This window comes from Polyodon spathula, chromosome 22 (genome assembly GCF_017654505.1).
Source record: "Polyodon spathula isolate WHYD16114869_AA chromosome 22, ASM1765450v1, whole genome shotgun sequence".
In the NCBI taxonomy this organism is placed as follows: Eukaryota; Metazoa; Chordata; class Actinopteri; order Acipenseriformes; family Polyodontidae; genus Polyodon; species Polyodon spathula.
The window spans coordinates 26155441-26183400 of record NC_054555.1 but is presented as its reverse complement, the minus strand read 5'-3'; the positions used below and the strand labels follow the sequence as shown (position 1 = coordinate 26183400).

General features: G+C 40.0%; 2 protein-coding genes and 1 long non-coding RNA gene across 3 annotated transcripts; 1 reads left to right on the top strand and 2 right to left on the bottom strand.

Moving 5' to 3' along the window:
- Nucleotides 1-1570: 1570 nt before the first annotated feature.
- On the top strand, nucleotides 1571-9899 carry LOC121297428 (N-acetyllactosaminide beta-1,3-N-acetylglucosaminyltransferase 4-like). Its single transcript, XM_041223748.1, has 2 exons — nucleotides 1571-2203; nucleotides 4799-9899. Exons 1-2 carry the CDS (start codon nucleotides 2160-2162, stop codon nucleotides 5943-5945), a joined length of 1191 nt encoding a protein of 396 aa, XP_041079682.1. The 5' UTR covers nucleotides 1571-2159; the 3' UTR covers nucleotides 5946-9899.
- A 5374-nt stretch (nucleotides 9900-15273) lies between these two features.
- LOC121297411 lies at nucleotides 15274-18173 on the bottom strand. Its single transcript, XR_005947164.1, has 2 exons — nucleotides 16879-18173; nucleotides 15274-15712 (listed from the first exon to the last, which is right to left on the bottom strand). It is a non-coding gene; the product is annotated as an uncharacterized LOC121297411 (long non-coding RNA).
- A 1431-nt stretch (nucleotides 18174-19604) lies between these two features.
- Nucleotides 19605-26663, bottom strand: vps33a (VPS33A core subunit of CORVET and HOPS complexes). Its single transcript, XM_041223778.1, has 13 exons — nucleotides 26526-26663; nucleotides 25943-26008; nucleotides 25565-25692; nucleotides 24826-25012; nucleotides 24320-24436; nucleotides 23967-24141; nucleotides 23100-23293; nucleotides 22610-22736; nucleotides 22331-22398; nucleotides 21975-22112; nucleotides 21574-21711; nucleotides 20890-21058; nucleotides 19605-20562 (listed from the first exon to the last, which is right to left on the bottom strand). The coding sequence occupies exons 1-13, from the start codon at nucleotides 26625-26627 to the stop codon at nucleotides 20369-20371; spliced, it is 1803 nt and encodes a 600-aa protein (XP_041079712.1). The 5' UTR covers nucleotides 26628-26663; the 3' UTR covers nucleotides 19605-20368.
- Nucleotides 26664-27960: the final 1297 nt, after the last annotated feature.

Sequence of the window (27960 nt, the reverse complement as noted above, 5' to 3'; positions counted from 1 at the left end):
ATCAATGGGGGGGGGGGGGGGGGGGGGGGGGGGCTATGAGTGAGAAAGGCTGTTTCACATCTACAAACCCTGAGAATAAAGTTCAATATAATTGCAGTTATTTTTAAACATATATACTGGCCCTGTAGTAAAAGTGTGCCTTTCAATCACTGACCAGTGGAAGTCAAATGGCAACACTCAAAGAGCAAGGAAGGTCTTTAAAACATTGTATTGCCTTTAGAGTGGATACAGATCAAATCAATCTGTCACCTAAAGTTCTATACCAGTGTGGCAGAGCACAGCTCTGCTCTTTAGAAATTGGCAGGGATGGGGTTAAATTCCCCTACCTGCCTTGGTTCATTGTGTTCAGGTGGCTGGGGTTGATTAGATGATTAGTTTAATTAACGATCAATCAGCGCCCAGCCACCTGACATAAAAGGAAGCCTCTGCTCCTCATTTAGGAGGAGGGAGCTGAGCTGAGCTCTGCTGCAACCAGGTTATAAGGTAAGAATAAATCATTTGATATAGAGGGTTTGACATGAGGTATTTGTTGTGTGGGAGGCAGAACAATGCATTCCATCTAAGTTCCCTGTCTGGGAGTCTCACTAATAAAAAGCTATAACTAGATTTAAGGTCACCTTGCTGAAGCACAGAAGAGTCTGATGTAAGTGCACATGTGTCACTGTTCAGCTTGTATTCTTGCAATGTGTGTTTGCTTTATTGCTACATTTCTTAGAATTTCTAAACCCACTAGAAAACGAGGTGGCGGACAACATTTATTGTAGCTGGCAATTATTGTACATTTACTGACAAAGCAACTGCCAGTACAGCTTTCAGTTTTTAGTGCCAAATGTAAGCTTACAATATCAAAATGTAGTTTCTGTAACTGCCTGGCTTGAACCACAGGGCCTAAGTGTTATTTACTCTTCCACAGTTCCTGGGACTGACCTCCTTAGAACGATTCATTCATTTTGAGCACAATTGTAAAGATATATATTTTTTTTTTTTAAGAAACCTCCCAGTGCTGGATACTCCTCCCCTAATCTTTGTGTATACCATGTGCCATTATTGATCGAAAAGAGATGTTCCAATCTTAGACTTCGTTGTGTAACAACGTACAGGATTCTTACAGAAGCAACATCCTCCCATGCCTGAGAGGTTGATCCAAAGCATTTACTCTGAAGTGCTCTGTGAAGGGATAGCGTCATGGCCCAAGATGTAACCAGCAGGAATAAGACCCAGAGACTGAAATCTGCAGTTTAAACATCAGCGTGCATGTTTATTAACAAACAAGACACAATAAAAGGTTCAAAAGAAATAATACACCATTTGTAGGCTGGGCTGGGCCGGGCCAAACCAAATCAAACCACCATAAACTCCTTTCCCAAACAATGGATTTCTGGCTCTTTTTATACATGTAGCCACTCCCTAGTTAACACTAATTAGGGAATTGCCACACCTGTTATTGCTGGCAGGGATATATTTAACCCCATCACTGCCAACCTTACAACTGAGAGGTGGAGAAATATTTTTTGTGAGAAATTGTTTCAATTATACTGGTGTAGCATAAGTCTGTAGTAATGGGTTTGCTAATATTTCCAAATGCCCTGGTCACCAAATATTTGCCTTAAGGCCAAGTACAGTCATTGAAGTGATTATTTATTCATGGGGTGCTGACAATCCTCAGTCTTATTCTAATGATACGTATCTGAGTAGACGGGGACACACATCTATTTCCCAGTTTTACGTAAATCGTTTTTTTCTTTGCTTTTTATATAGGCTACCGTATATGGAAATATATGATAATAATTTAGTTACTCGGCGTAGAAAGCCTGCTTCTTTGTAAAACTTTTTGTTGTTTTTAATTTATGTATGTATTTATACATTCCATGCCAGAACTTGATCGAAATGTTTTCCAATGTGGAAAACGGCAGAATATATTATTTCCTTGTCGAGCCCCACCCCGACCCAATACGTTAGACATGTTGGTTTCGATCAATTACATTCAACGTTTCCGGGGCAACAGTAGCACCTAATCCTGAAACACCTGCGCTTTCCTGAAGGACTCGACATAGAGACTGCGTGCAGAATATTCATTCTGCGTTCGGGTCTTCTTAATGATTCTGATCGGGGCGCATTTCATCTGGAGCCTCCACCGCCGTTAGGGACCTACATCTAAAATGAATTCACACAGACCGAACTTTTTTTTTCAATTCAGAACGGGGTAAGTGATGTATTTATTTGTGAACATAATTATGTCGTTCAATGTAAGCGAGAAAAGGTTGTTGTATAATGTGTTTATTGCGTTGCTTTTATCGGAGTGGGAAAAAAAAACAAACAAATAAAACACGAAGTGTACTATCGCATCAACCAGCCACGTCGCTAACACGCAAGTATAAACTCAAAGTGATTTAAAAACAAGAGGGAGACGTGTAGCTGTACCTGTGTGTTTTGTTTTTCAGTTTAAAACAAACAAAAAAAAAGACTTTGTTTTGCATGTCCGCCCTCATACAAAAACGTACTCGGTGCAAAAGCACGGTTAAGTTTATGAAAGCATTGTAAAGACCAGTACGGTAACGCATACTCGCACAACGGTTCACATTGGTACATGCTAGTAGACCATACCCCCGAGGAACACACTGTAAAACAACAAAAATACAGCTTTAAAAACTGGTTGTTCAGGGTACTGACAGTAGTTTTGCAAGTTACTGTAGCGGAACGTGTTCTGGATTTACAAAGACTGACAGATTACTGGCAAAATAAAAAACACACCCTAAATTGGCAATACAATTAGAGTACATTTAAGTACAGGGATTGTTGCAGTCTTTAGCCTTCATTTGTGTCCCAGTGAGAAACAGTATCATTGTTAGATTGTCCCGGTTTTGCAATGGAAATCACTTTTTTAAAAGTGTCAGTGTGCTCAAGTTACCAGCTGTTATTTCTTGATGTATTAGGTTGTAATAGGGCCATTCTAAAATAAAATACAATTATGGATTGTGTGTGTATAGACTTGGTAAGATGATCAATCTTTTTTTTTTTTTGTACGTTTAACCATTTTGTTTAGCTGGTAAAATAAACAGTAATTCTGATCTGTAATAAATACACCCGATGTTTAATTTAATTGTAGTCAGATTGTGTAATTATATACTGCTATTTTACGGCTTCAGAGTTTCTACGGCGTCAGTGAATTGAAGAAAAATAATTGGAAATCTGGTAACCCTGTTCATAACTACGAGAAACCCGTCAATTGTTCCCTTGAATTTATTATATTAAACCGTCGTTCATTAACTCGTTTAAATTTTGTTGCTTATTACGATTAAGCGTTTTATTGAATTGTTACCATTTTATCATTATGGGAATCGAAAGTTTAGTGTTTACCGCGTATAAAAATTAATATCGGTGTCGTTCTTCCATGTATTAACTCGTTTTTAAATTTACAGCTATCAGCAGGGAAACTAGTTATCCGCAATAATAATAATAATAATTAAAAAAAAAACGAAATTCTCTTAAAACAAACAAAACCTTTGTCCCGCGATTGAAAAGCAACATGAAAAAGTTAATTATCCATTGTCTCAATCTGACAGGAGGGTTGGACGGTTCCAGAGTCTGATAAGATTAATATGTCAAGTGCAAAAGTCAAATGAATTTCTTCTATACTGAATATTCAGCCTCCGTCTGCTATGCATACTGTGGAGCTCAGCGTGGCGTGTGCAGTAAACAGAACAAGACCCATCCACAGCACAGCCCTGTTGTACTGGAAATTATTTATAGCTTTTTTTTTTTTTTTTTTTTTTTTTTTTCTTGAAACAACCACAAAGGACTGCGCTTTGATCTCAAAGTGATTTTTCTAAAAGCGAAGACCAGTACTTTATTTTAACCGACAATTCGATGGAAGCTCATCCATTGCAACAGACTGTCTTGCGAAATCTGTAACGTGTCAGCTAGCTGAAGGAGTACAGGCTGTCCTTTAAGTGACGCATTTAAGCAAACATGTGGCTTGTAATTAATCAGTAAGTGATTACAAACGCATAGGTGTTTTTTGTTTAAAGAGCAATTGTCAGAACCCACATTGCAAGTAGCAACCGTGTAAAGCCTTACTATAGAATTTATTTTGTTAATTATTTTTTTTTGTCAACTCATTTGTTTAGCTTGAGGATCTAAATTGAGGATAAATTGTAAGAATCCTGTACGTTGTTGAGGATCTAAATGTTGTATTGTCCATTGTTTGGCATCCTTTTTCTGGGAATGTAACCTAATACAACAACCGTGGGCACGGATGTATAAAGCCTTGGATAAGCTGCTCTGTAATTTTTATATGGAGTTCAATGAAAGGTGTTTTTCGTCTGCATTACATTTCCTGATTGGTGGGGGAAACGCATTCTAAATTAAATACCCAAGGTGCAACTCCTATGACTTCTAGGCACCTAACAACCATTAACTGTTACAGAAGCATTTTAAGCAGAAAGCAGAAAGCTTCATGTTATGTGCATTATACAAGTTTACCAGAGTAAAAGCATAAGGAAGTGCAGTAATGGGTAAGCATTTTGAAGCACAGAGGTCTGGTGAAACATTAGTAGAGATGGCAATTGTAACATAGGTTTGTCCATGGTTATAGAATGCATGTACCATAGTTTACTTATGTTAAAATTGTACAAATATCATAGTAAACTTTTCTAAGTGATATTAAGTGATTATATTTAAGGGTTGTTTTACTGTCTGTTTGTACAGTATTGTGGGCAATGTGTTTCTGTAAATCATCTTGTGCATCTAGCCCATTGTGTTTGGTTTGTTTTAAGCTGTCTTCCATGTTCTCTTACAGGAACGTGATGACTTTCTTCAGATCAAAATGGTTAATTGTGGCTGCATGGTATATCCTGTTTGCTTCGCTGCTAGTTTGCATTGTGTTTGTGAGGACAAACTTCAAACCCTCAACAGTGTCTTCAAAATCTGCATCTGTTATTGCGAAATCAGCCTTCTGGAAATACAAATCCAACAAGAGCCAAACTCTAACTGTCAAACCCCTGAAACAGACTTTTAAATGCGTTTCCAGTGTGAGCGATGCAGAAATACCTGAAGACTATCCAGAACTGCATCGTTTGTTCCTAAAATATAAGGGCTGCCGGACGTTCCCAACCCTCCTGGAGCCCAGGAGATGTGATGGGGACCTCCACTTGCTGCTGGCTGTTAAGTCCGCTGCTATTAATGTAGACAGAAGAGCCGCTATAAGAGGTACCTGGGGCAAAGAGGGGCTCGTCAAAGGGAAGAAAACCAAGCTGGTATTCCTTCTGGGCCAGTCTGAGGACAGGGTTAAATCCCAGCCCCTTCACCAGCTCCTGGCCTATGAAAGCAGAGAGTTTGGGGACATACTTCAGTGGGACTTTGTGGACAACTTCTTCAACCTGACCCTTAAAGAAGTCCATTTCCTGTCCTGGTTCACCAAGAAGTGCAATAGCGCTGAATTTGTCTTCAAGGGGGATGACGATGTCTTTGTGAACACGGGCAACATCGTGGAGTACCTCGGCGATTTCAGTGCCAAGAAAAATCTTTTCGTGGGAGACGTCATTCTTAATGCTCGCCCAATCAGGGACATGAAAGTGAAGTACTTCATCCCGCAGGAGATGTACAGCCAGAAACTCTACCCGCCCTACGCTGGAGGTGGAGGATACTTGATGTCTCGAGAGACGGTGATTGGGTTAGAAGACGCCGCACAGGAAATCGATCTTTTCCCAATCGATGATGTCTACGTGGGAATGTGCCTTAAGAAAATGAATGTGACGTTATCCATTCATCCGGGGTTCAAGACCTTCGGGATCCCGCATCCGATCAACCCCTTCGATCCGTGCATTTACAAAGAACTCATGATGGTGCACAAACTCAACCCCACGGAGATGTGGATCATGTGGACTCTAGTGAATGACGACAGCTTGAAATGCGCTGTGTCTCCAAACAGAATTGGAGCCTTGTAATGTCCCAATTGTTTCTGTGCAAAGGGGAACACCACTGGATGATAACTGGTTCTACTGTGCTTTTTGCATCAGCCTGAAAGCAAGATTAACCCCTTTTGTATCCTCCTCTTCAGAGACTTCCCATCAGGGCTTAATGCTGGTGTCACAGGACTGTTGGGGGGGCTCCTATGTTTGTATTGTATCCCATGGATTGAAATAGGAGTCCCATTGCGTAGCAGTTTGATCTGTTCCAGTTTAATAGAACACACCTGAGCTTGTTACCTATACACTGGCTAATTAAGTAGAACTGGTGAAACATCTATGCAATAGGAACCTAATTTCAAACCCCTGTAGCTCCTCTTTAGCAAATGTAATGCTGGTGTTTTTTGGGGAGGGAGAGAAATGACAATCCTGTTTATGCTCTTCATTGAGTTTCCAGTAAAGCAGAACACCTAGGTAGTGTTTGTGAAGACCATAAATGTGCCAATCAAACTGGTATGAAAGATTCATATTAGTATCCCACAGTTCTGTTTAATTCTACACTGGTGTGATTCTGTACAGGCTACTTGTAATAATGTTCTACACAAAAGACCTGCCAAGCTGATATTTTCATCAGAGGCCGCCTGGGGTGATAACCTTCTTTATACAGAATTGTTAATGAATAGTAAAAGTATGGGGCACTGCACCATTAGGCCCACCTGTCTTTAACGTCTACTGTGAAGGTTTCCAGTGACTTCCCTAGTAAAAGAATCAAGTGTGGTGTGAATCGTGGTTCAAATCCTGTTCACAGCAGGGTGCTTTCCTTATGCCCTGATTGTCTTGGTCTCAAAGCCATCTCCAACACACATCTTTGATCTATGAATGTGTGCAGTCTAAGATTATGGGCTACCTCCTAATGCATGTGCACTGGTTTCTTAATGGCACCAGTATGAAGTGCACCACTGGGGCTTGGAGCACATGTTTGTCATGATCGGTCAAGGACAAGGCAACACTGCATCTCAGTGATGGGCTGAATACACCTCAACTTTTATTTGAAGACTAATGCCAAATAATAACCAGAGGTTCAAACTCGCCTTTCACATTTAGAATGAATCCTAGTCTGTATGGTGGAAGGTATTCTTGTTCTATTCTATTTATGCTTTACACTTTTTTATTTGTGTGTGTTTTACATGAACGGAACACAATAGTGCAAAAGGTTTCTTTGTGTGTTCTTGCACTGTGTAGGGATGTTCTTGACAGTGTCTCAGGGAGGTTACCAGGGATAATGGACCTGTAATAGAGACAATATTCTTGTGTGTTTTCTGGCTAGTCACTGGATACTTGATAATGCATTTAATGGTTTTTTTTAAATATCATTATTTGAGATTTCTTACAAAATAAAAATACGGTTTGATCATTTAATGAGGAGGTGTTTTATTTTAGTTTTGGGGGTTGAATGACATTGACTTGCTTCTTTTTTTAGTTTTTAATTGGTACACTGAAGCTATTTTTAAAAAGTACAAATTTGCTTTAACTTTCAATTTTAATAGCTAATGAAGTCTGTTTTTTAAGTACAGAGTTAAATGGTGGCAGAGTTTAAATCGGTAAACTAGACCCCAATGTATTTTCCATTCTGTTCAGTACTCCATTTAGTGCCTCTAGCTTGGTGTTACTTTGTTCAGGTTCACGGATTACAATCATTTCCTTCAAATTGTGGAAGCCCAGCATCCGTAAGGAAGTTCATTCCCAAAGAATTGTTGGGTTTAAAGTTAACAGTACAACCTGACTGACCGTTAAGAGTGTAAAACTAAAGAACTCATTGCCCAAGATATACCTAAAATAAAAATCTGCTTGTCTGTGTCCTGTGGTACAACTTTGGATTGTTCGATCCTGTTTGGTTGGTTTCTTGATGTCAGGTGGATTCTGATACAGAGAAAAGGACTTTCATTTTCGAATCGTTCAGACTGATTGGAAACAACATACAATTAAACTTGCACTTGAAGCTGTTTATTAGAGTCTTGCAGGATTGGTTTTATTATGCCAGCCAAACCATACAGCATTGCTTTAGTTTGCATGGCTGAATTTTTTAATCCTTGAAGTCTGTCAAGCCAAATTATAATGCCGTCTGCTGTTGCATTGTTAACATGCATATTCTTTCAGTTGTTCATTTGCAAATGGCAGAGAGCTGTTAGTCCGCCTATTTTATTTTTCTTTGTACTAGCCATATAGAAACTGAACAATTTATGGAGTACAGCAGTTCCTCATGGCCCTTTTGGTGATTGAAATATCCAGGGCACTCTGAATGATTTATATTACATGTGCAATGTATGAGCAAAAGTGTTTAAACCAAACTGCTGAATTCATAGAATTAGTTTCCTTAGATCAAACGCCGCATCTGCATGGCAGCATGGTGTATTTTGGAAAGGTGCTTTCTGGCATTGCTCCAGGTCATACTGTCATTTGAATAAATGCAAGGTATATTTAAAATGGATCTAATTTAAACCCCACGGCTGGGGAAAAAGAAGTTATTCAATGCTAGATATCTCAACTCTTGCTGTTTACTACTTCACGTTGCTCTTAATTATCATGTGTTACTTCTGCTGCATACAAGCCACTGGTCATTTGTATTCATTCAATTGCTTTTCCAGAAATGAATACTGTATCTCAGATAAGCACATCTCATTTTCACAATTGACTAGGGAAGCATAGACAAACAAAACAAACTACTGACATGAAGAGGATTACACAAGGAAACGGACCAAATATCCTGGATCGTTAGGTGGGGTCCAGTGGATTTTTTTTTTTTTGCTATTTGGTACTTTTTGCAAACTGCAAGTTGCTAATTCTAAAATAAATAATGTTCAAAGTGAAAGTTTGATAATTTTGGTTCCGTTTTTGTTTCATTTTTTTTATAGCCAGTCAATACAGTGGCTGGATTATCACGCAGTGTGGTTTGTGTTGTTATAGGAGGGGTTGTAGGCCAAACTGAATACTTTTTCGCCAGATGTGTTTTGCCATGTTATCATAGTTTCTTTTCACAGATATTTTACTTTGAGAATGTTTTGCTGAAGTACTGTAAGTATTTAGTTTCAAAACTGCGGTCCAAAACATTGGCACCTTTCCCAATTCAATAATGATGACTAACACTGAATTGGTAAAAGCCATCCATTCTGTAGATACCTGTGTATGTATTTATTGTAAAACATTTATGTTGAGCATATTTTTTTTGTTGCAAATTCACTATATACATATTTCAGAGAAATGGAAATAATAGCAGTGTTCTTTCTTTGATTTCATGCCAGCTTCTTGGAGTGTGTTCTGTAATTTCAATAACTTTGTTGTTTGGTTTTTTTTAAATAATTTTCTAAAAGCATTGTTACTTGTACTATAGAGTAGTAGCACACTGGAGTATTTTTAGATGTCTAGTGAACAGAAATAATAGCATGACTTGCCTGTAGGATTGTCATTTTCCAGGGCAGTGCTACTTTACTCTTAGACTTTTACAATTTAATTCAATACCTTTTCATTCCTGTGTCCTAATTTACAAAAGCAATCGTAGGACTAGGACCGGAGCAAATGTTCTTGGAAAGGACTTGCTGACAGCATTGCTCTTATTTCTCCCTGCAATATAAATCTGGTGTTATCAAAGCATGGTCTTGGTGTCAACATTTATATAAAAAAAAATAAACACCACTGCATTGTAAATACTACAGTCTGTAGTAAGACGTTGGTAAATACTGGTAACTACTTTATGTATTCTTCCATATACAGGTGTCCAACACGGAAACTGGTTCTCCCCTATCAAACGTTAAATATGCTTCCTCACTCACTCCCAGGCAGTCGGCATTGAGAATTTGTTTGAATTGGAAAAGGATACCTGAGCCCAACAAATACAGAGTACACACACACAATGTTTTGTCAGGGAAGGCAGATGATGCAAAGTTAAGGACTTTATAGAAGCCCACTTCTTACGTTGCGCAACTAGGATCTAGGATCAAGAACCGATGGGAAGTTAAATCAGAAACAGGATGTAAATAAAGCAGCACCTACATAAATTAACTTTTTTTTAATATATATATATATATATATATATAATTTCCTCCTAAAGAGTACAGTACTGTATAACCAAGCACATTGTTTTGTCAATGCAATGTTAACTACAACCCCTTCTCTCTCTCTGCGTCAAGTTACACCCCACATTACATTAAGGCTTCTGGTTTTCGGTGTTTGTCAGTCTTTTCGCAATTTATTTACGAATTGATTTCACAATTAACAAATTTAGTTAAACTCGACGAGAAAGCACAGAAAGCCAGAAGCACTGGTTGTACTATTCGGTGCTAACTCGCCCCAAGCCATTGATAAATGAAGGTTTTGATAAATGAAGGTTACGCCTTGTGCTTTTAGACTCATGCTATTTTAAAGAAATATATTATTTATTGCATCCAATTCTGTTCTCTTACCGTATGGAACATTTCACCCGGTTACAAAAGCAAATGCGAAAGGAATCATCTGAGTCGTGATTCAGGATTTGCGACTTAATTGTCTCGATTTATCATTGAGAAATACGCGCACATATGCCGTTTCCATTATACAGCAGGCTATGTCATACAAGTTCATAGCGCCTGAAGATTAGCTCGCAAGAGAACCCTATTTGCCCGATGAAAGTTTTCCCGGTAAGGCGTGAATTGAGTCATGTGTGTCTCGGTGATTTGCGAGCTATAACTGGGAGCGGCAATGATCGAGACCGATCCTGCTTTTGTTCTCAGAAAGTCGGTGCAACTGCAGTATTGCAAAGACTGAGCGAGAAATTACAAAAGCAAAGAAAATGAAATGAGGCTGCCAATTGTCACGGGTGACAAAGGTGTATGTGATTTATTTAATTATTGTTGTGATTTGTAGAATGTTTTATTTATTTTTCCTTTTTTTTTCACTGTTGTTGGAATGATTTATTTAATTTAACCACGTCACTGATGTATCGATTTGTTTTGCTTTTACGTTTTTGTACACGCGCTGTTACCTGTTCCTATGGCAACGCCACCGGTGTTTACCGCTTGAAATCACTGTTTGCATTGCAGGTGTGGACAATAATTTAATCAGATGTGCACTAGAAAGTAAAGAACGAGGGAGGAGGAAAAAAAAAACAGGAAAAACAGGAAAAAGGGGAATCGGGATACGCAGTTCAGAAAATGAGGTCAGAAAACAAAGTGAGAAAATGAAGTTAGAACAAGGCGGAACGAAAAGAAAGAGAGGCAGAAACAAGATAGGGTAAGAACAAAACAGATGCGAGAGTAAAGAAAGCAAGGAGATCGGAGTGCTGCAGGTAGCGGTACGGGACCAGGATGTGAGGAATTTGGGGTGCTGTTGGCAGCAGTACGGGACACTTGGTGTGCTGGGAACGAGACTAAAGTGAAATCGGGACGTGAGAAGACGAGCTGCTGAGCCGCGTTGACTGGAGAGAAGTAAAAAGCACAAGCACTTAGAGAGAGAGAGAGAGAGCTGCCCAAGGCGCTGGATTGGGAGTTGTGGGTCGTTATCCACCAGCTAAGTGTTTTGTTGTGGTGCATTATGCTTAAATTGCAGTAGAGTCACACACCTTCTCATTGAGCTATTGTTACTTTTTATTATAACTTATCAACGGAGTCTTTTCCCTGTTCCCTGCGTTACATTGCAGCCAGAATTAGATTGACGCTGGGCTGTATTTTACTGCTATAAATGCTGTTAGATTATACTTGGCTGCTACACTAGACAATGCTGCTAAAACTATATAGTGCTGCTAGACTGTATCTGTTGCTAAACTACATAATGCTGCTAGGTTATATCTGCTACTAGATTATACTGTGTATTTATATATAGATCTCAATATGTGTATTGATATCTGTATGATTAATTTTAATTAGCAATTCTGTTAATAGTGATCTCTGGTTTTACTATACTATTTTAATGTTGTATAAATTCAGATGAATTGAAATGACTTTAAGTGCACTGATACTTTGCTTTATTTTTTATCAGGAAACCTGTGCCGTGTGCAATATCCAGTTTTAGATCGAGAGTAGAGGCCCTGCTCTGTTGCAGATTAAAACGTTTCTTTCTCCACTCTATTGACTCTGGGGAAGGCTCAGTGTTATTAGTCTGTTGGCTTGGACTCACTGGTGGAGTGGCGCCCCCTTTTAGGGAAAGGGATAATTGAGCAGTTTTGAAATTTGGGGTGGCAGGAGATTGGAACCACGTCCCCTACTGACAGTGCAGCCAGGGCAAGTGCAATATTGAAGAAGGACTGATCATGCATATTATTTTACTGTGCTACGTTGACTTTTCTTGTTAGTGACGAGGTGTGCTATACTAATGCCAAGTTTTGAATATTACCTGTTTTTAATAAAGAATTGCATATTATTTCTCGTCTGTGCTCTTTGATGTGGGCTAGTTGCTGTCCCCCTTTGTTGATGATTCGAACCTGTGTCAATGAAAGTAGAAGGTAATTATAATAAAACAGAATTCCTTATGTTCTTTAAACATAATGTGGCATTGTCTGGCTATTTATTTATTTCGGGGGTGGGACACAATCTCTTACAAGTATACATCACTAACTCGTGCGAACGAAATACTATTTTTTTTTTTTTTATTTAATTCATGCCATGTCCCTTCAGTGGTATACTTGTTGCTGCTTCATTCAAATCCAGCCCAGTGCCTGTTCCAATCACGTTTTTACTGTTTAATTGGACCTACAGGTAGTGGACAACAAAATAGAAACACCTGGGTAAATGAGGGACACCAAGTATATTGAACGCAAGGGCTTCCACACAGGTGTGGCTCATGTGTTAACTAAGCAAATTACATCCCAGCATGCTTAGGGTCATGTATAAAAATGCTGAACAGGCCTGGCTGACTATAATTACGGCTACCATGGCTGCTCAGACCTCAGTGACTTTGAAAGAGGGGTGATTGTTGGGGTGCGTTTGGCAGGAGCTTCAGTGACCAATACAGCTCAACTTGCTGATGTTTCACGAGCAACAGTGTCTAAGGTGATGTCAGCATGGAACTCCGAGGGAAAGACATCACCAGCAAAGAATAACAGTGGGTGGAAGCACATACTCCAGGATTGTGATATCTGTGCATTAATTTGAAGTGCAAGGCAAAACAGGCGAGCAACTGCAGATTAATTGACTGCAAATTTCAACATGGGGCGCGAACAGCCGGTTTCATCACAACGGTCCGGCGAGAACTCCACAGAGCGGGATACCAGAGTCGGGTGGAGGTGCACAAACCGCTCATCACACCTGACAACGGACGTTTGCGAGTGGTGCAGCGAGCACAGGCAATGGACCACCAAGCAGTGGAGAAATGTGATATGGTCAGCATTTCTTTCCTGCCGGGGTGTCTTCCAGGATCACAATGCCCCCATCCACAGAGCATGTGTGGTCGCCCAGTGGTTTGATGATACTGACATTATCCATATGTCATGGCCTTCTGAGTCACCAGATCTGAACCCAATCGAGCATTTAAGGGATAGTCTGGAACGACGCCTGAGACAGCGTTTTCCACCTCCATCAACCAGGCGTGAGTTGATTGACACTCTCATGGTGCCGCATCCCTCCTGCAGAATTCCAGAGGCTGGTAGACTCTATGCCACAGCGCATCCATACCATACTGCCCGCAATTGATGGCCCAATGCCCTATTAAGTGACTTTACATTGGTGTTTCCATTTTTTTGCCCACTACCTGTAGGTGTGCTGTTATCAGGGGTGTAGTGTACACTGAGGCAGCCATCTCAGTAAAAATCAACTAGATACATTTTTGATAAAATAAAAAGTACAAAAATATATTTAAAGAATGTATTCACAAAAATATGCCCACTTACATTTTTAAGAGTGGCAAATAATCGACATGTTTTCATATTTTATGCTACATGTCCACAGAGACATGTAACAGGGTTTCGACAGATCAGGCAACAGGAGGATTGGCAAACTCTATTTAAAGTAAAGCCTTCTAAATCTGTGTTTTTAATCGTGGCATCATACAGTCTCAGCAGTCTTGGCACTAGTATCAGCAATCTTACCAGTCCCAGCAGTGTCAGCACCAGTCTTACCAGTCCCAGCAGTGTCAGCACCAGTCTTACCAGTTTCAGTTGTAGCAGCACTGTCATTAAATATTTTTTTTTGCCTCAGTAAAAATCTGTTCCTAGCTATGCCCCTTATTGCTGCACATGGGTGGAAGGCACTGAAAGAGCCACACGTGAGTACCACTCAAACAGCCTGCTGTATATTCTGTGTGTAAATGCGTACCGCTATTGTCATAACCGAAGTCTACCTATTCCCTAACAGATAGTTAATTTATTGACAATTCCAAGCCTATCTTATTTTGTGTAAAATAAAATGTGTATGTATAAATAAATAAAATGTTTTTGTTTTTTTTCTTTGAAGAGCGCACTTCATAGGCCCTGAGCCTCTTCACGGTTAAGCCGAGATGTCGAACCGATTGAATAACTAATCTGCTGTTTTACTGCAGATTTGAACACTGGCTGTAGTTTTAAATGCATGGCGTTCTTTTTCGATGAAAATGCGCAGGTTGCTCCAATCGTGTCGTGCAGGGAACAGATCCGCTGTGCATCATACTGGCCATTTATCATCCTATAGGAGTCGCGTGTTTCTGACTGCACTTGCGGCTGGGGAGGTCACACGTGTCAATATTATATGGCATTATAATAAATCTAGAGTTATCTGTTGTTTTACAGCTTTCAGAACAATCTGTTTTAATGACTTGCAGTGCGTTTGATACAGCACACAAGCATTACTTTTGTTTTTCGGTCTTTCGTGCTTACGCGTCTGCAATATTTCCAGTTCTTGCGCTTTGCTAGTGTGTGCAACTCCACACAGGAGATTATTTTGATGAGTTGTGAAACTGCTGAGCACAAGTTCAGGTGTTGAAGGGATGGTAATTAGCACAGCAATCAATTCTGAGCTTGCCGTTGGTAATCCTGGCATCAGCTGCTTAATTGCCAAGAACGGATTTGCACATAGACTTAAGTGAGCCGAATCCCCTACCAGCATACTATATTGGGAATATTGCGTCATTTTTGGGAACAATACCGCAAATAACAACAGGATCACTGCAACGCATACATTTTGCCATCTTGGTATGGATCCGGATGTACCTTGTCAAAACAACCAGCCCCAGATTAGTTTGAGGGATATGACTGTGAACTGAGCGGCTTTCTACAAGTCAATCACACGCCATCTGTTTGCAGTAAGCAGCGTGTATCCATAAATTTATAGGCTTCTTACACTGAAGGGTGCCCTGACTAACTGCATACCACAGCTTCACTTAAACACAAGGATTCTACACGTCTGACAGAACAAATTCTCAGACACTATAGTTAAGGCACAGAGAAAAGTTTAATCAAAATAAATATCTAGATAATATTATTACATTGCTATCGGTCGCGATATACAAAAACCAGCGAGTGCGCTAGACAGAAAATAACACTTTCGTTTCACATACAGTCGACTACATCGTTTAACATGTTCTACCAATTGATCGTTGCTATCAATGCTGTTGTTTCTGCTATTAAGAGGGTGCAGGCCCGCCCATTATTTCTTAACGACCATAAAATATGTAGTCCACCCCGCCAGAATGAGCGCGCCTAGCAGCACCGTGTAGCTGAACAGCACGAAGGTGAGGACCTGCTTTAGAACCCGCAGGTAACGCAGCGTGAAGGGTTCCCGTTCGAGCAGTCTGTACTCCATTTCCACAGCCAGGGTGTGCAGTTTCTTCTCCTTGTGAATGCAGTCTGAAATGGGTTTGATTATCTCTGTCTGTAAGGAAACGGAACATTGTGAACGCTGAGTGCAAGAAACAAAAAAAAAAAAAAAAAAAAAAAAAAATACGACACTGCAGTAATTCTGTTTGTGTTCAATTTAGAGCTTTCTTTTCTCAACCGCTCGCCCATTCCAGCACTGACTTGGGCTCCAGAAACACCTGTTCAGAAAGGTAAACCACGCTTCAGAAATGAATTTCAATGAACACGCAAATTACACAATGAGATGTGGTTTATGCATTATTATTATTATTAATAATAATAATAATAATAATAATAATAATAATAATAATAATAAATAACAAGACACCTGCAATATATTTGAATTGTTGCAGTGTTCCTAAATCAATAACGTTAAAATAGGCTACATCTGCAGTAAAAGCTGGTGGTGCTCCCAGTGATTCCTTTCGTTAATAATTAATGCATTAATTGCTCCTAATGTACCTCTTATGGATCTTTGCATTTGCTAATGGCATTTTTATGTGCAACACGTAACCGATGTTGTCCCCACACAACTTAATTGCTACTAAATATGTAATGTCAACGCACGACTATCGGCTTTGTAGTGTGCTGAGATACAGATATGTGGGACAAGCATAATACAATTTATGTGGATAAAAAGTTTGAGCGTTTGTGTGCGTATCATTTGTATTTGAGGATTTTTTTATTACACCAAAAGTCGCAGCATTATTTAATCCTATATAAAATATATTCTCTTAATTCTCAATTTGGTGTTGCAGGAGATGGGAAAAAAGTTAAACAAACTTCATACGATTTCATACACGGACAGTCTACATCTGGTCCTAAATAACAGAATCTGCGCCTAGCAAATTATATAAGGTCGAACCCAGTTTGAATGGCAAAACTCCCTAATCATTTATTTGCATCCACACGACTATGCTAGACTGTATTGCGTGTGTTAACCATGTAAAACATTTTTTATTTTATTTTTGCAAAACACACAATAAATACATCTTATTTCAAATTAATTTATCAAACTTGAGTGTTGCTTGAATTCTGAGAACTATCGTAACTTCATGATCCCCAAACATACGATATGCACATCAGTCGTATAGTTTCTTTAAAAACACAATCAACAAACCCAGCTAGCTGCTGCGAGCGTGCTCTTTGCATGCATCAATTCCCATTGAATGAATAACTCACATTGGTCCCTATCAGTCAGTTCTCTCAATGAAGCCACGTCCAAAGCAAAAATATCCCCAGTCTGCTTGTCTCCTGCAGTTTAATCCAGGGTACGCAAGATTCTCTTTGCAGCATGCACAGCTACTAATGGCTAGGTGTGGTTACGAGCTATTCAACTGATTACAAGAGCCCTCAACCCCTGGGCTTGTCTAATGGGCAGATGAGCTACGTCAGAGTACTATTTTCTTCTCGCACCGACATTCAATTTCTGCTTTTGTTTCATGAGTTACTTCAGTACACATTATCAGTTAAGACTTAAATCATTTGCACATGAGTCAGATCGGGTATATTCACTCAGGATGACACGTTCGCTCCATTTCAAGATAACATTGCAAGATGTGAATGACGATTATTAAATTACACTGCAGAGTCAAATAGTCTGCTTCCTTCATTTATGTTACAAAGCCTTTCAGCCCCATATTCTTTGTAATACTATCCTAGAACTTGAATAATTTGATCAGAATTGCATTCAATTCTGTAAATAGCAAACTGTAACTGTGCAAAGGTTATTTGTGTTTATTTTATCACGGGCATTTTCAACTTTATATATATCATTTTGGGTTTTTTTTGCCTGTTTTTTTTTCAGAAATTATAAGACACATGGGGATTTATAAGTGACCATTGCTATTATAACCTTAAACGTATTTTATGAATTTTAATTTTAAGTATAAATCATGTTTCAGTTTACATACATACATACGTACGCAGGTACGTGTTCATATTATGGACCTGCATTGCCTTTTAAAGAGATTCCGAGAGCTATGACTTTTTCTTTACTTGTCAGGTTGCATTTTCTGGAGAATAAAAAATGGTGCGAGGTATAGGATTTCCTCTTGTTATTGTCTAACTCGGTTTTGTGATCGTGGATGTTATTCTATTCTCAAACTAGCAGGGCAAAACGTAGAGCACGTATTGTTGATCGATCTATCTCTGATCAAACTCCACTGCCCACTGAGACATCCTTCACTTGCTAACAGGAGCAAATGGCCTGCTAATTTAATCAGGGTCCTCTTCTATCAGATCACTGCCTCAGCCACAGCAGAACCTCCAGACAGGAGCGGACCATTATCCCGCTGATCAGGAAGCCTGTTAGGACTAATTGCTCCTGAAGAGAACAGCGCAGCGCAGGGATTGCTGTTCGCTGAAGACTATATCTCAGCAGAGATTTTTTTTTTCTATTACTCGTTTTTAAATATTGTCTTGTCTAATAAAGGTCTAGACACAAATTCCACCTGAATTACCTGTAATAAAGAAAAAACTGGTCAGCAAGTATTGTAAAGTGATTTTATAAGGCATGTGTGTATATATATATATATATATATATATATATATAGAGAGAGAGAGAGAGAGATAGATAGAGAGAGAGAGAGAGAGAGAGAGAGAGAAAGTTATGAACCTTCCTATTATGTTCAGAATTTAGATACAGCGGTTTGGTTCATATTGACCCGATGCAATTTCAAACTAGTTTGTTTTTTTGTTTATAAATATCTCCAGATAGGTGCAGCCATTTCCAGAAATAATAATACAAATATAATAATAAAAAAATAACAAATCAAAGATTTTCCTGCACACGTCTACATGGATAAATGCCATCTCAAAGGTTCTGTTTTCTGTGTATAAGTTCATGACCCCAACTTAGGAACTTAGGAAAAGTCATAAAATATTATACAGAAAATGAAAAGAAAAATAGCATTTAAGCTAACTGGAAACTACAGTCTGGTCAAATAGACCTGAAATCTAAAGGGAGGGTTAAGGTTGTTGTAAGTGACTCTGCAGCTGATGCATAGTTCACAGAACCTAGTCTCTGTAAGTCGCATTAGATAAAGGTGCCTGCTAATAATGGGTTTAGTGGTATACCTGTCACTCCAAGGGAACACAAAGCCTCTTTTTCAGGAACAGTGGCTTGAAACCAAGTTCCAGATGATCTAGTATGAGGCAGTATCAAACCAGAAGCCTCCCCTGGTGTGCCATGCAGTGGCCTGAACCCCAGTCTCCTGAAACCAAGTTCCAAGCCACAAAGTGGCTTTGTGTGCCCTCAACTTTAGGTACAATACTGTATGTCATGATAACTGCTTATCCAATTGAGACAAAACTTCACCAGGAAATAAATTACCACAAGTTGTTGAAAGTGTCTGGGGATAGATGGAGGAAGCTGCCCTTTCGTCCACACCTGTGTCACAAGTTTTACACACATTATCTGGTGGATATACAGGAGATCGACTTTTTCATGCTACCAGTGTTATATTGACAGCTAAGATGGGGGTGTACATTAGTAACTTGGTTGTTTTAGATTACTTACAAACAAAATATTACTATCATGAAAGAATAAAAAAGGCCAGGTTTGGGGTTGACTTTTAACAGTGATTCTCTTCTGTGCTGTTTAACAATCCTTCTGGTTGGTTATTAGTGCTTCCACAGCCCTCTGAAGTCTATCTGTTTCCTGCTGAAAATGTATAATGTTATTGCTGGCTTGTGTGTTTATACACACACACACACACACACACATCATTGCAGAACAGTGCATTCTTTCAATAATGTACTTTATTTAGCTTGATCACACTGGCTGAATGTATAAGCAGAACAGTATTGCTGCAGGATATATAACACACAAACCAAAGCACAGTAGTCATTTACAAGACGCATCTAAGCCCACATATTCCAAGCAGAATATCTGATTCACTGTTTCATTATCTAAGCAGGGCAGTCAGCTCTCCATTTTCCAGCTAGGCTTGACTGTCAAACCCAATCACTTAACCTTCAAATTATTCTTGACACGGGAATCTGTGTGGAACTGATAAACAATAATAACACGTCATCAATCTGAAAAGCCTGCTTTTGCTGTAACAGGGTAAGTAAAGATTAATGAATGTGTATCACTCAGTCGTTTGACCAGCTGTGCAGTGTCTGGGCAGTTCTGAGGCAGGCAGGCAGGCGTGATGTACTGGAAATATCATGAGAGATAAAGAAGAGAAATCTTCCTGGAACATTGAGACCCTCCAAAGTCTTACCCAGGCTACATAACGTGTGTGTGTGTAAGGTAACCTGTCAGCCACACTCGAGCCCTTAGTTTATAATTGTGTACTACAGGGATCTCTTAAAACAAACTTCTTAACACTGTTGATAATGACAGTGGATGTATTTTCAGCGCTTCGCACACACAAACACAAACCTACATTATATTAGGTTATTCAAAGTTAAGTAAGCTTTTTATTATTTCCAAGCAAATAAAAGCCAAACAGCCTGTGGCCTGTACACTGCTTGAAAGCACACATCTGTGAGTTTTCTGCTTAACTTCGTAAGTGTGTATCTGCCTCTGTAATATTAGTGTACTGTACAAGGTTGAAAAGCACAGGAGATCTCATGTCAAATGGTGGCTCGTTAAGAAACCAGCCCCTGCCGTTTGCTCTGAGCGCTCTGGTTCTTGCCAGTCTTGTTGGTGATTGATTTTATTTTAGAAGGGGGGTGCTTCCAGCTTGTCCATTAAGGAATTGATCCAGCCTGAGCCGTTGATCAGTTTTGTGGTGGCGATGATGTACTCCGTTCCCCCGTCCTCCATCTGCGAGAGGAAGCGCAGCGCAGCGACTTCGGCGTAGGTAACTCCTCCAAGGAAGAAGACGAGGGTGGTTCTGTTCTCTCCTTGCTGGCCTGCGTGCAATAAACAAAATACTAAATAAATAAAACAGTATATTGGCAAAGCTGCCCTATAAATAATCCAATTTGCACCTCCCTAAAACAAAACAAAAAAAAAAACAGGCATGCAGAAACACGGTCTTGTACAGGGAATTACTCAATCTCGCTCTCTCTGCCAAAATATGTGACTTCCAACCAAGATTTGACTCTCGATGCAAGAACTAAGTGTGAAGCTCTAAATCAAAGCAAAGCAATAGACGTTACAAAAAATAAATCAATAAATAATAATTCAATTTAAGTCTGCCATGCAAGCCTCAGCTGCTGTTTCCAGGATCAGCGTACGTTTTTTATGAAGTCCGGAAGGAAGCTGCTGCCTCTCCTCAAAGTGCGGTCCTGGTAACATCTTGAGCACCTCCTCAATGCTGCGCCAGCCGGGCCGCACCAGCAACTGGGCTAAGCGGACACTCAGAGGAGCATAACCGCTGTACACGTAGGAAATGTCATTTGGGTTCTGCAAAATAAATCACAGAGACTTGAATAAGGGTATTACAGTAATAATAAAGAACAAGTACGTTAGTAACATATATACATTAACATAACTAAACACAAAATCAAAGCTTACAAGGATGGAAATAAGACTCCCATTGCATTGCTGTTTGATTCATTCCTGGTTTTACGAGGTTTAATAAGACACAAATGAGCTTGTTACTGTGTCTAATCAAGCTTGTATTAAAACCTGGAATGGGTGAAACTGCTATGCAATAGGAGTCATCTTTCCATCCCTGTCAGTATCATCATGAAAAGATAGATCACACTGTCCTTTATCCACCATATGTCTATATTAATGTTAGTGTGACAGAATGACCAGATTCCTCCATATATCCCCAATACATTTTTATCACGACTGGAGTTAATCCGAGTTAGCCTTGCAATCCCATTGAGTTTAGGTTTACTCAAGGTGATCCGTCAACCCATCTGAACTTGACTTGGCATGTATCCCAGGAAAGACAAGGCAAAAAGGGTGACCTGCTCATTGATGTCCTCCATCCAGAGCTTCAGTGTCTTCCTGATGGTTGGGTAGTTGTTTCTGGTGCTGGTCTGTGGCTTCAGCAGCCCAGCCTTCTCTAAATTACTCAGGGTTATTATGTGCTCATAACCGTAGGTCTGAAAAAAACCAAAAATCAGACCTCAGGGAAACTAGATAAAACTGGACTCGCTTTTAAAACAAAACTGGGCATGCAGCACACTTCATTCTCTCAAACTTTTCGTTACCTGTTGCAGCCCCTTGCCTGCCGCTCATGCTCACACCGATACACTATCTGCACTGCTGTGTGTGAAACCAACAGAGAGCGCCAAAAGGAAGGAACGCTGTGACGTTCATCCCATTCTCAGCAATGCTACTGCGTCAACAGAAGGGTGCTTCTTACCTGCAGTATCTCTCTCTTGTAATAGTCCAGCACTTTCTGCTTCAGTCCATTGTTACAGACAGACTGCATGCACACTAGGCGCAGGATCTTAGTCAAGGGATTCTGCTGGGCGATGCAGTCCTCGATGTAGCCGTTTACCTGCGAGAATAAACTCCTTTACTGAGTGTACCTGAGAAAAAGACAACCTTTTTATTTCATTTTTTACATGTATTTCTACCTCAGACTGGGACCTAGGAGTCCTGTGAGGTTCCAGTGTGATTTCCGACAGCAAAGATGTTACCATACGGCGCTATATCAGGACTGAAAAGGTTCTAGTCTTCAGGGGTAGAAACAGAGGAGTACTGAAGTGTATTTACCTTGTCTGTGTCCACCCCCGTCATGAACTCCTGTTCCACTGTTAGTTTATCAAAGAACGATTCGGAGGCTAGAACAAAAAAATATATACAACCACTCAACTGTTTTGTTTTTGTTCTCTAATAAAAGACTGAAAATACACACGATGACAAATAAATAAAAAGGAACAACCTTTTCTTGTTTTTACCAAAAGGATCCTGGAACAGCAGCTCCACAATCCATACTAAACAACATTACATTATTCGGTTCTAATGAATGAACCAGCACAGACCCATTCTTACTTGTAATGTCTTTGATGAGCTCTGCAATGGACGTGTGGTTTGCTAGGGAGCTCCTTGCTGCTTGCATGTGTGGCAGCTGTGACACAAACTGTTTGATCTCTCCCACTGTTTTAGCATTGTGTCGCTCCTATAATAGAAAAACGCATAGTTTTTAGGATGCTTTTCGTTTTTGCAGGCGTACAGTACCTTAAAAACAGACGCACTTGCTATAGATACGCAGTTAAATTTACTGGGAGAGGCTCTGTATTCCTCCTAAAATTGATTGAAGTCACATTATAATACTTTAACCAGCATGAGTGAACCACACAATCTCAGTCCCTGTGGAAATGGACTTTATTTAGACAAGTCCAGGCATGGTGCTGATAATGAGTTCTTTAACAAAGGGCTGTAACAGTGCCAGGGTAAAATTAAACAATCGCCTGTTTCATTAGTGCAAAAACCACAGCTGAGAACAGCAATATATTTTTTACATAACGGAAATAGAAATGACCTCGAACGCTGCCGAGATGATTTTTGCCTTCTTGCTCAGCACCGACCCGACGGCATTGAAGTTCTTGTCTCTGATCTCAGCGTAGAGCTCCTCTGCGGAGTTCAGCTGCAGCTTCTTGGGTTCGGTCGGGAGGTCCTTCCCACCCTCGCCCTGTTTCTTCTGAGTGAACTTCTCTGGAGGCAGTTTCACATAGCCTGCAGGCACCGCAGGGTTACACTGGGTTAAAGACAGCGTACACTACAACAGACACTGTCATAAAGGGTTCACTTTGGTTTTGCATAATTCTACTTATATTTCTACAAAACAACAACAGTGGAGACTACAGTTAAGCTGACTTGGACTATTTGCATTTGCACTCAGAGCTGTAAATGACAAAATCTTTCTTGACTCCTGTGAGCAAGTTAAATTATTATATTTCCTTAGGTTTTAGGAAATAGTAAGAGCTGGAGAAGTATGGTATTGATTTTAAAATATTAATTCTAGAAAACAGACTTTGATTTATACTGTATAAATAGGGTGGCGGTCAACAGCAAACGTATCACACAGCCATCAGTGCTCTGTAAAATGATTTTGACAGCAATCTGCTGTACAGTAGTAGTAATAAAATAAACTTTGTAACAAGAAGGATTAATCGATTGATCTAAACGCCAACATATCTTAATACTGTCAGCATTTAACCCTTAATGGCTCTAACACGCAGATATACCACAATGCATGTCATTTTAGTTCATTTCTCTTTACATTTATATCCACTGTTTTACATCAATTAAACAAGACTGCAACTTGTATCTTATGATTGGAGAGTGTAGTTCTGCAAATGGGAAAGTTATCACAGTGAACGGGTCAATGCATCCTGGAAGGACTCACCGTTAGTAATGCTGTACATTTCATCAATAAGCCCTTCGTAAGTGAGCTGCGTGGCCAAGGGGGTCAGCAAGTCCACGTTGCGGTCGAGGAGGAGCAGCGAGTCAAACACGGGCAGGATCTGGTTCTGACTTCCAGCAAACTCCCTCTTCATTCTCAGCATCATATTGGCTACGTGCTGCAATTCAAACAAGAGGTTTGCAGCAGTGTGCCATCCTCAAGCACGGCAATTTCAACACAACCTAGTGATGCAGAATTTCAACTGCGTGCTGCCAGTCGGAAGGTATATACTGTCCGCCTGTGATCTCGTGCTGCTTTTCACTCTAAAACACTAAGTGTGTCGCAATGAAACGCACCCTTGCACACTCTCCTTTGCCGAATATCTGTGGGATGGTTCCATACAGTGCCTGCAGTGTCATCAGTCCCTTGGCTGTATGGTAAAGGCTAGTCTGGTCATTCTCCAGATAACACTCCTATAATTTAAAAACATAGAAAATTAACACAATTATTAAGATAAAACTTAAGAGCAACTGATAAAGAGTACTGTGGAGTTTTAAAATAAAAAATTAAACCGCCCTCGTTCTGAATATCCAGAAGGAGGCGCTACATTCATTAATGAAAACCAGACAAATAACCACTACCTAGTTTTAACAAAGAATGCTGTCTTAACCCTAGCCCTAACCGATAAAAAGGTTATGTGGTAGCTATATGGGTCCATAAATTAGTTTTTTTTTTTTTTTTTAAACATTTGTTAATGGTTTTATCATGATGACGTATATTGAACACTGTAGATAAACATGTATATTAACACAGAACAGAATAAGCAGAGCGCTGTGAAGCTCGCGTTGTGGTCCTGCAGTACCCGGAATGCGCTCTCGGACTCCATGGACAGCAGGTCTCCATCGTAGGGGATGAGGTCCAGGGTGTACTCGTCCATGTTGATGAAGGAGCCCAGCACGCCCTGCTCCTTCAGCCGCTGCTCACACAGGAGGCTGCGCCGCGGCACAAACAGGATGTGGAAATCTCGCTGCAAGCGCTGTTTATCCTCACTGCCAAGCAAGACAGAGCCGCACACTTTACACAAAACCAGCATTTCAAGAAAAAAAAAATAATAATAATACATTTCAAACAGCAGCGACTCGATTAGTTGTAACTTCAAAACATTAAATCAGTAAAACTACGTGAAGGAAACAAAGGTTTCTCTTTGTAATCAGAAGCATTTTCTTTTGAAAACACTTTGTTATATTGCACTCTGATATTTTCAGTGTCTCACAGCCGCCACCACCAATGTGTCACCCTCTCTAAAGCACTCTGCTGATTAATTAACCCTGCAATGCCCAAACATTTTTTAAATGAGAAAAGTTCCTTTATTTGTGGAACTAGATTCTGTCGTCCCCCGCACCCCCGCACCCCCGCACAGCGACACACAATGTACTGCATAAGAAAAAGACTGGCTTGTGAGGCTGGATTTAAAAAATAATAAATCGAGAGCGGTGACTAAGCGTGGTATCAAGTGGGATACAGGAATGGGTATCACAGTGTTAAGAGAAACACATAACATTAGTGTTCACTGGAACTAGACAAGGCTTTCCAGTACATACCCCATCACATTCTCAGCAATGATGTCCATTAATTCCAGTCTGGGCCTCACAAAGAAGATGATGTTTTTAACATCAGCTGCAGGCAGGCGCCCTGCCTTAAGTGTGAACATCTTTTCCACTTCATGTTCCTGTAATGTAAGAGAGACACATTTACAGTGCAAGGGAAAACTGCGTGTACATTTTAAATAGAACGGGCCACATTCTAGAAGACGTACAATGTAGTCAGAAATATATTGAACATTAAAATCACTTACTGTAAATAAATTAATTAGTTTTAAAGTTTAAAGAAAATGGTGGTGTTTACAATCAAGAATACAAATCAATATCAGTTTTAACAAACCCATCTTTTAAAAAGAATCCTACAAGAATGCACCGTACCTTTAGAAGTGAATACTGAGCAATTAACCCAAACGGTCCTGTGAGATACTCATCCCAGACTATTGCCTAGAAAAGGGAAGTACAAAACATTAGGGCTGTCTGAGGTCTTGTGTTGTTTTGCAGTGAATCCTTTCTCTGGCTCTTGGCAGTGGCGCTGGAACATTTTTTAAAGTGGGGGTGCTGAAAGCCATTGAACAAAACTGTAACCCCTGTATATGCATGGAAGCCATGCAAATCTAAGGTGGTGCTTCCGTACCCCCAGTTCCAGAGCCCCTTGCTCTTGGTTACCATTAATCTACATATTAAATAACTACATACTGTATCTGGAAACTAAGCACTGCATGCATTAATGTCACAGTAAGTATTTGCTTGCGCTGTTTTCTGTACATGTAATCGTGATGTAACTTCAGAAGCTAAATCGCACAAACATTTACCCGCACTGATTACAATAAAACAGCGAACAACGGACCAGGAACAGAGTACCGTGTAGTTTCAACTCGAGTGTTGGTTAGTAAGACTCGACACTTAAACAGGATTAAGCTGCTTGCATTCTCAATAGCCGGCTCGAGTAAGCATGTGGCACCTTGCTCCCTGCGCATTTATCCAAGAACTCCCGAAGCTCCTTCCTTGCAGCCTCTCTCAGGATATTCAGATTGACTCTCCCGTACGATAAGTGGGCCGCCATCTTCACCCTGTCTGACAGCACAGCCGTGTCATGTGACGCCCAAGCGCCGGAGAGTCGTGTCATGTGACTGAGGAAATTAGCAAGGCATTGAATCTTGCGTCTGTTTCACGGTTCATTCTTCCAGTCAGAAACAGAGCCGTGCCGCTTTAGATGGGGATGATGCTATAACTGTAGCATTGAAGTTCATTTAGAAAGTCCAATTTATATACAGGTCGTCTTTTTCCCTCGCGCTTTGTAACTTGGATTCATGCTTATTTTTTTTTTTTTTTTAATGCAGCCTTATAAAATTGGACGCGTTGGCGCATTGCTGCTTTCTAATTAAATAGTTTGGAATTGTGGCGAGGTCGGTTACAGTTCCATTTAATATAAAAATCATATTATATGCAATGACCACAAAATATCACTAGATGGTGCTGTTCTGAGGCGTTGCAGGGTGTGTCTTGTGTGTTAAACATGGCGATGGCTATTTCAAACTGTTAGAAGGCTTGGCTATTATAAAGTACTTGCTTTTCTTTATAGAACGATGCGTAGTAATACTGTGGCCTTTTGATAAACCCCCTGCAAAGTCATTCAAGCCTGATATTCTAGTCTGGTCCACAGCCAGCCTGCTCTTAATTGTACTGTAATTCTTTATGTATTTTTTCTATACAATTGTAAGTCGCCCTGGGTATAAGGGCATCTAAGAAAATAATAATAATAATAATAATAATATCGTGATTCCCCAAACGCTCTGCCGAAGTGCCAGTTTCAGAGGAAATGTTCCGTGGTACAGCCAGCTATCTCTGCTCAATAGAGAAGAGTGAGAGATTCTGTTACGTTTAACTTTCGAATCGACAATCAATGGGCATGTTACTGTAGAAGGAAGGGCGTGTATTTTAAAACCTTCAGCTAATGGAACAGGAACAGAAGCTTGAAGCCTAGTTTTCTGAGGCAGTAAGTCTCCCCTGGTGTGCCATGCAGTGGCCTGAAGCCTTGTCTCCTGAAACCAAGTTACAAGCCACAAAGTAGCTTCGTGTTCCGTCAGCTTTAAAAATACTGTACACGTATAGTTTACATATACTAATTGTGTGGTAAATGTATTCATATTGTACACCTGCGTGGATCTTAGAATTGTAATACTGCTTAAGAAAGTATAAATGGGTTCTTCAAAGCATTTGTTTTCAGCAGTCTCGGTTGATGAGCGCACACAATTCACTGCACTCGCTTGATCCCAAACCCAGCCTGGCTCCCAGAACATTCTTAACATTCATTTTATAGCGACTCAAGTCAGTCCGTGTGTAGCGGGTTCAGCAAAGCAGCACCTTGGAGACTGGAGATCCTGGATCCAAATCGC

What these genes read in the sequence shown, in the direction of transcription:
- LOC121297428 (XM_041223748.1), top strand. Translation starts at nt 2,160, where the DNA reads ATGAATTCACACAGACCGAACTTTTTTTTTCAATTCAGAACGGG. An exon ending in TTTTTTCAATTCAGAACGGG is followed by an intron (nt 2,204 to 4,798) that starts GTAAGTGATGTA and finishes GTTCTCTTACAG; the next exon opens with GAACGTGATGACTTTCTTCA.
- vps33a (XM_041223778.1), bottom strand. Translation starts at nt 26,627, where the DNA reads ATGGCGGCCCACTTATCGTACGGGAGAGTCAATCTGAATATCCTGAGA. An exon ending in AGTCCGAGAGCGCATTCCGG is followed by an intron (nt 24,437 to 24,825) that starts GTACTGCAGGAC and finishes TTTAAATTATAG; the next exon opens with GAGTGTTATCTGGAGAATGA. An exon ending in GCAAAGGAGAGTGTGCAAGG is followed by an intron (nt 24,142 to 24,319) that starts GTGCGTTTCATT and finishes TTTGAATTGCAG; the next exon opens with CACGTAGCCAATATGATGCT.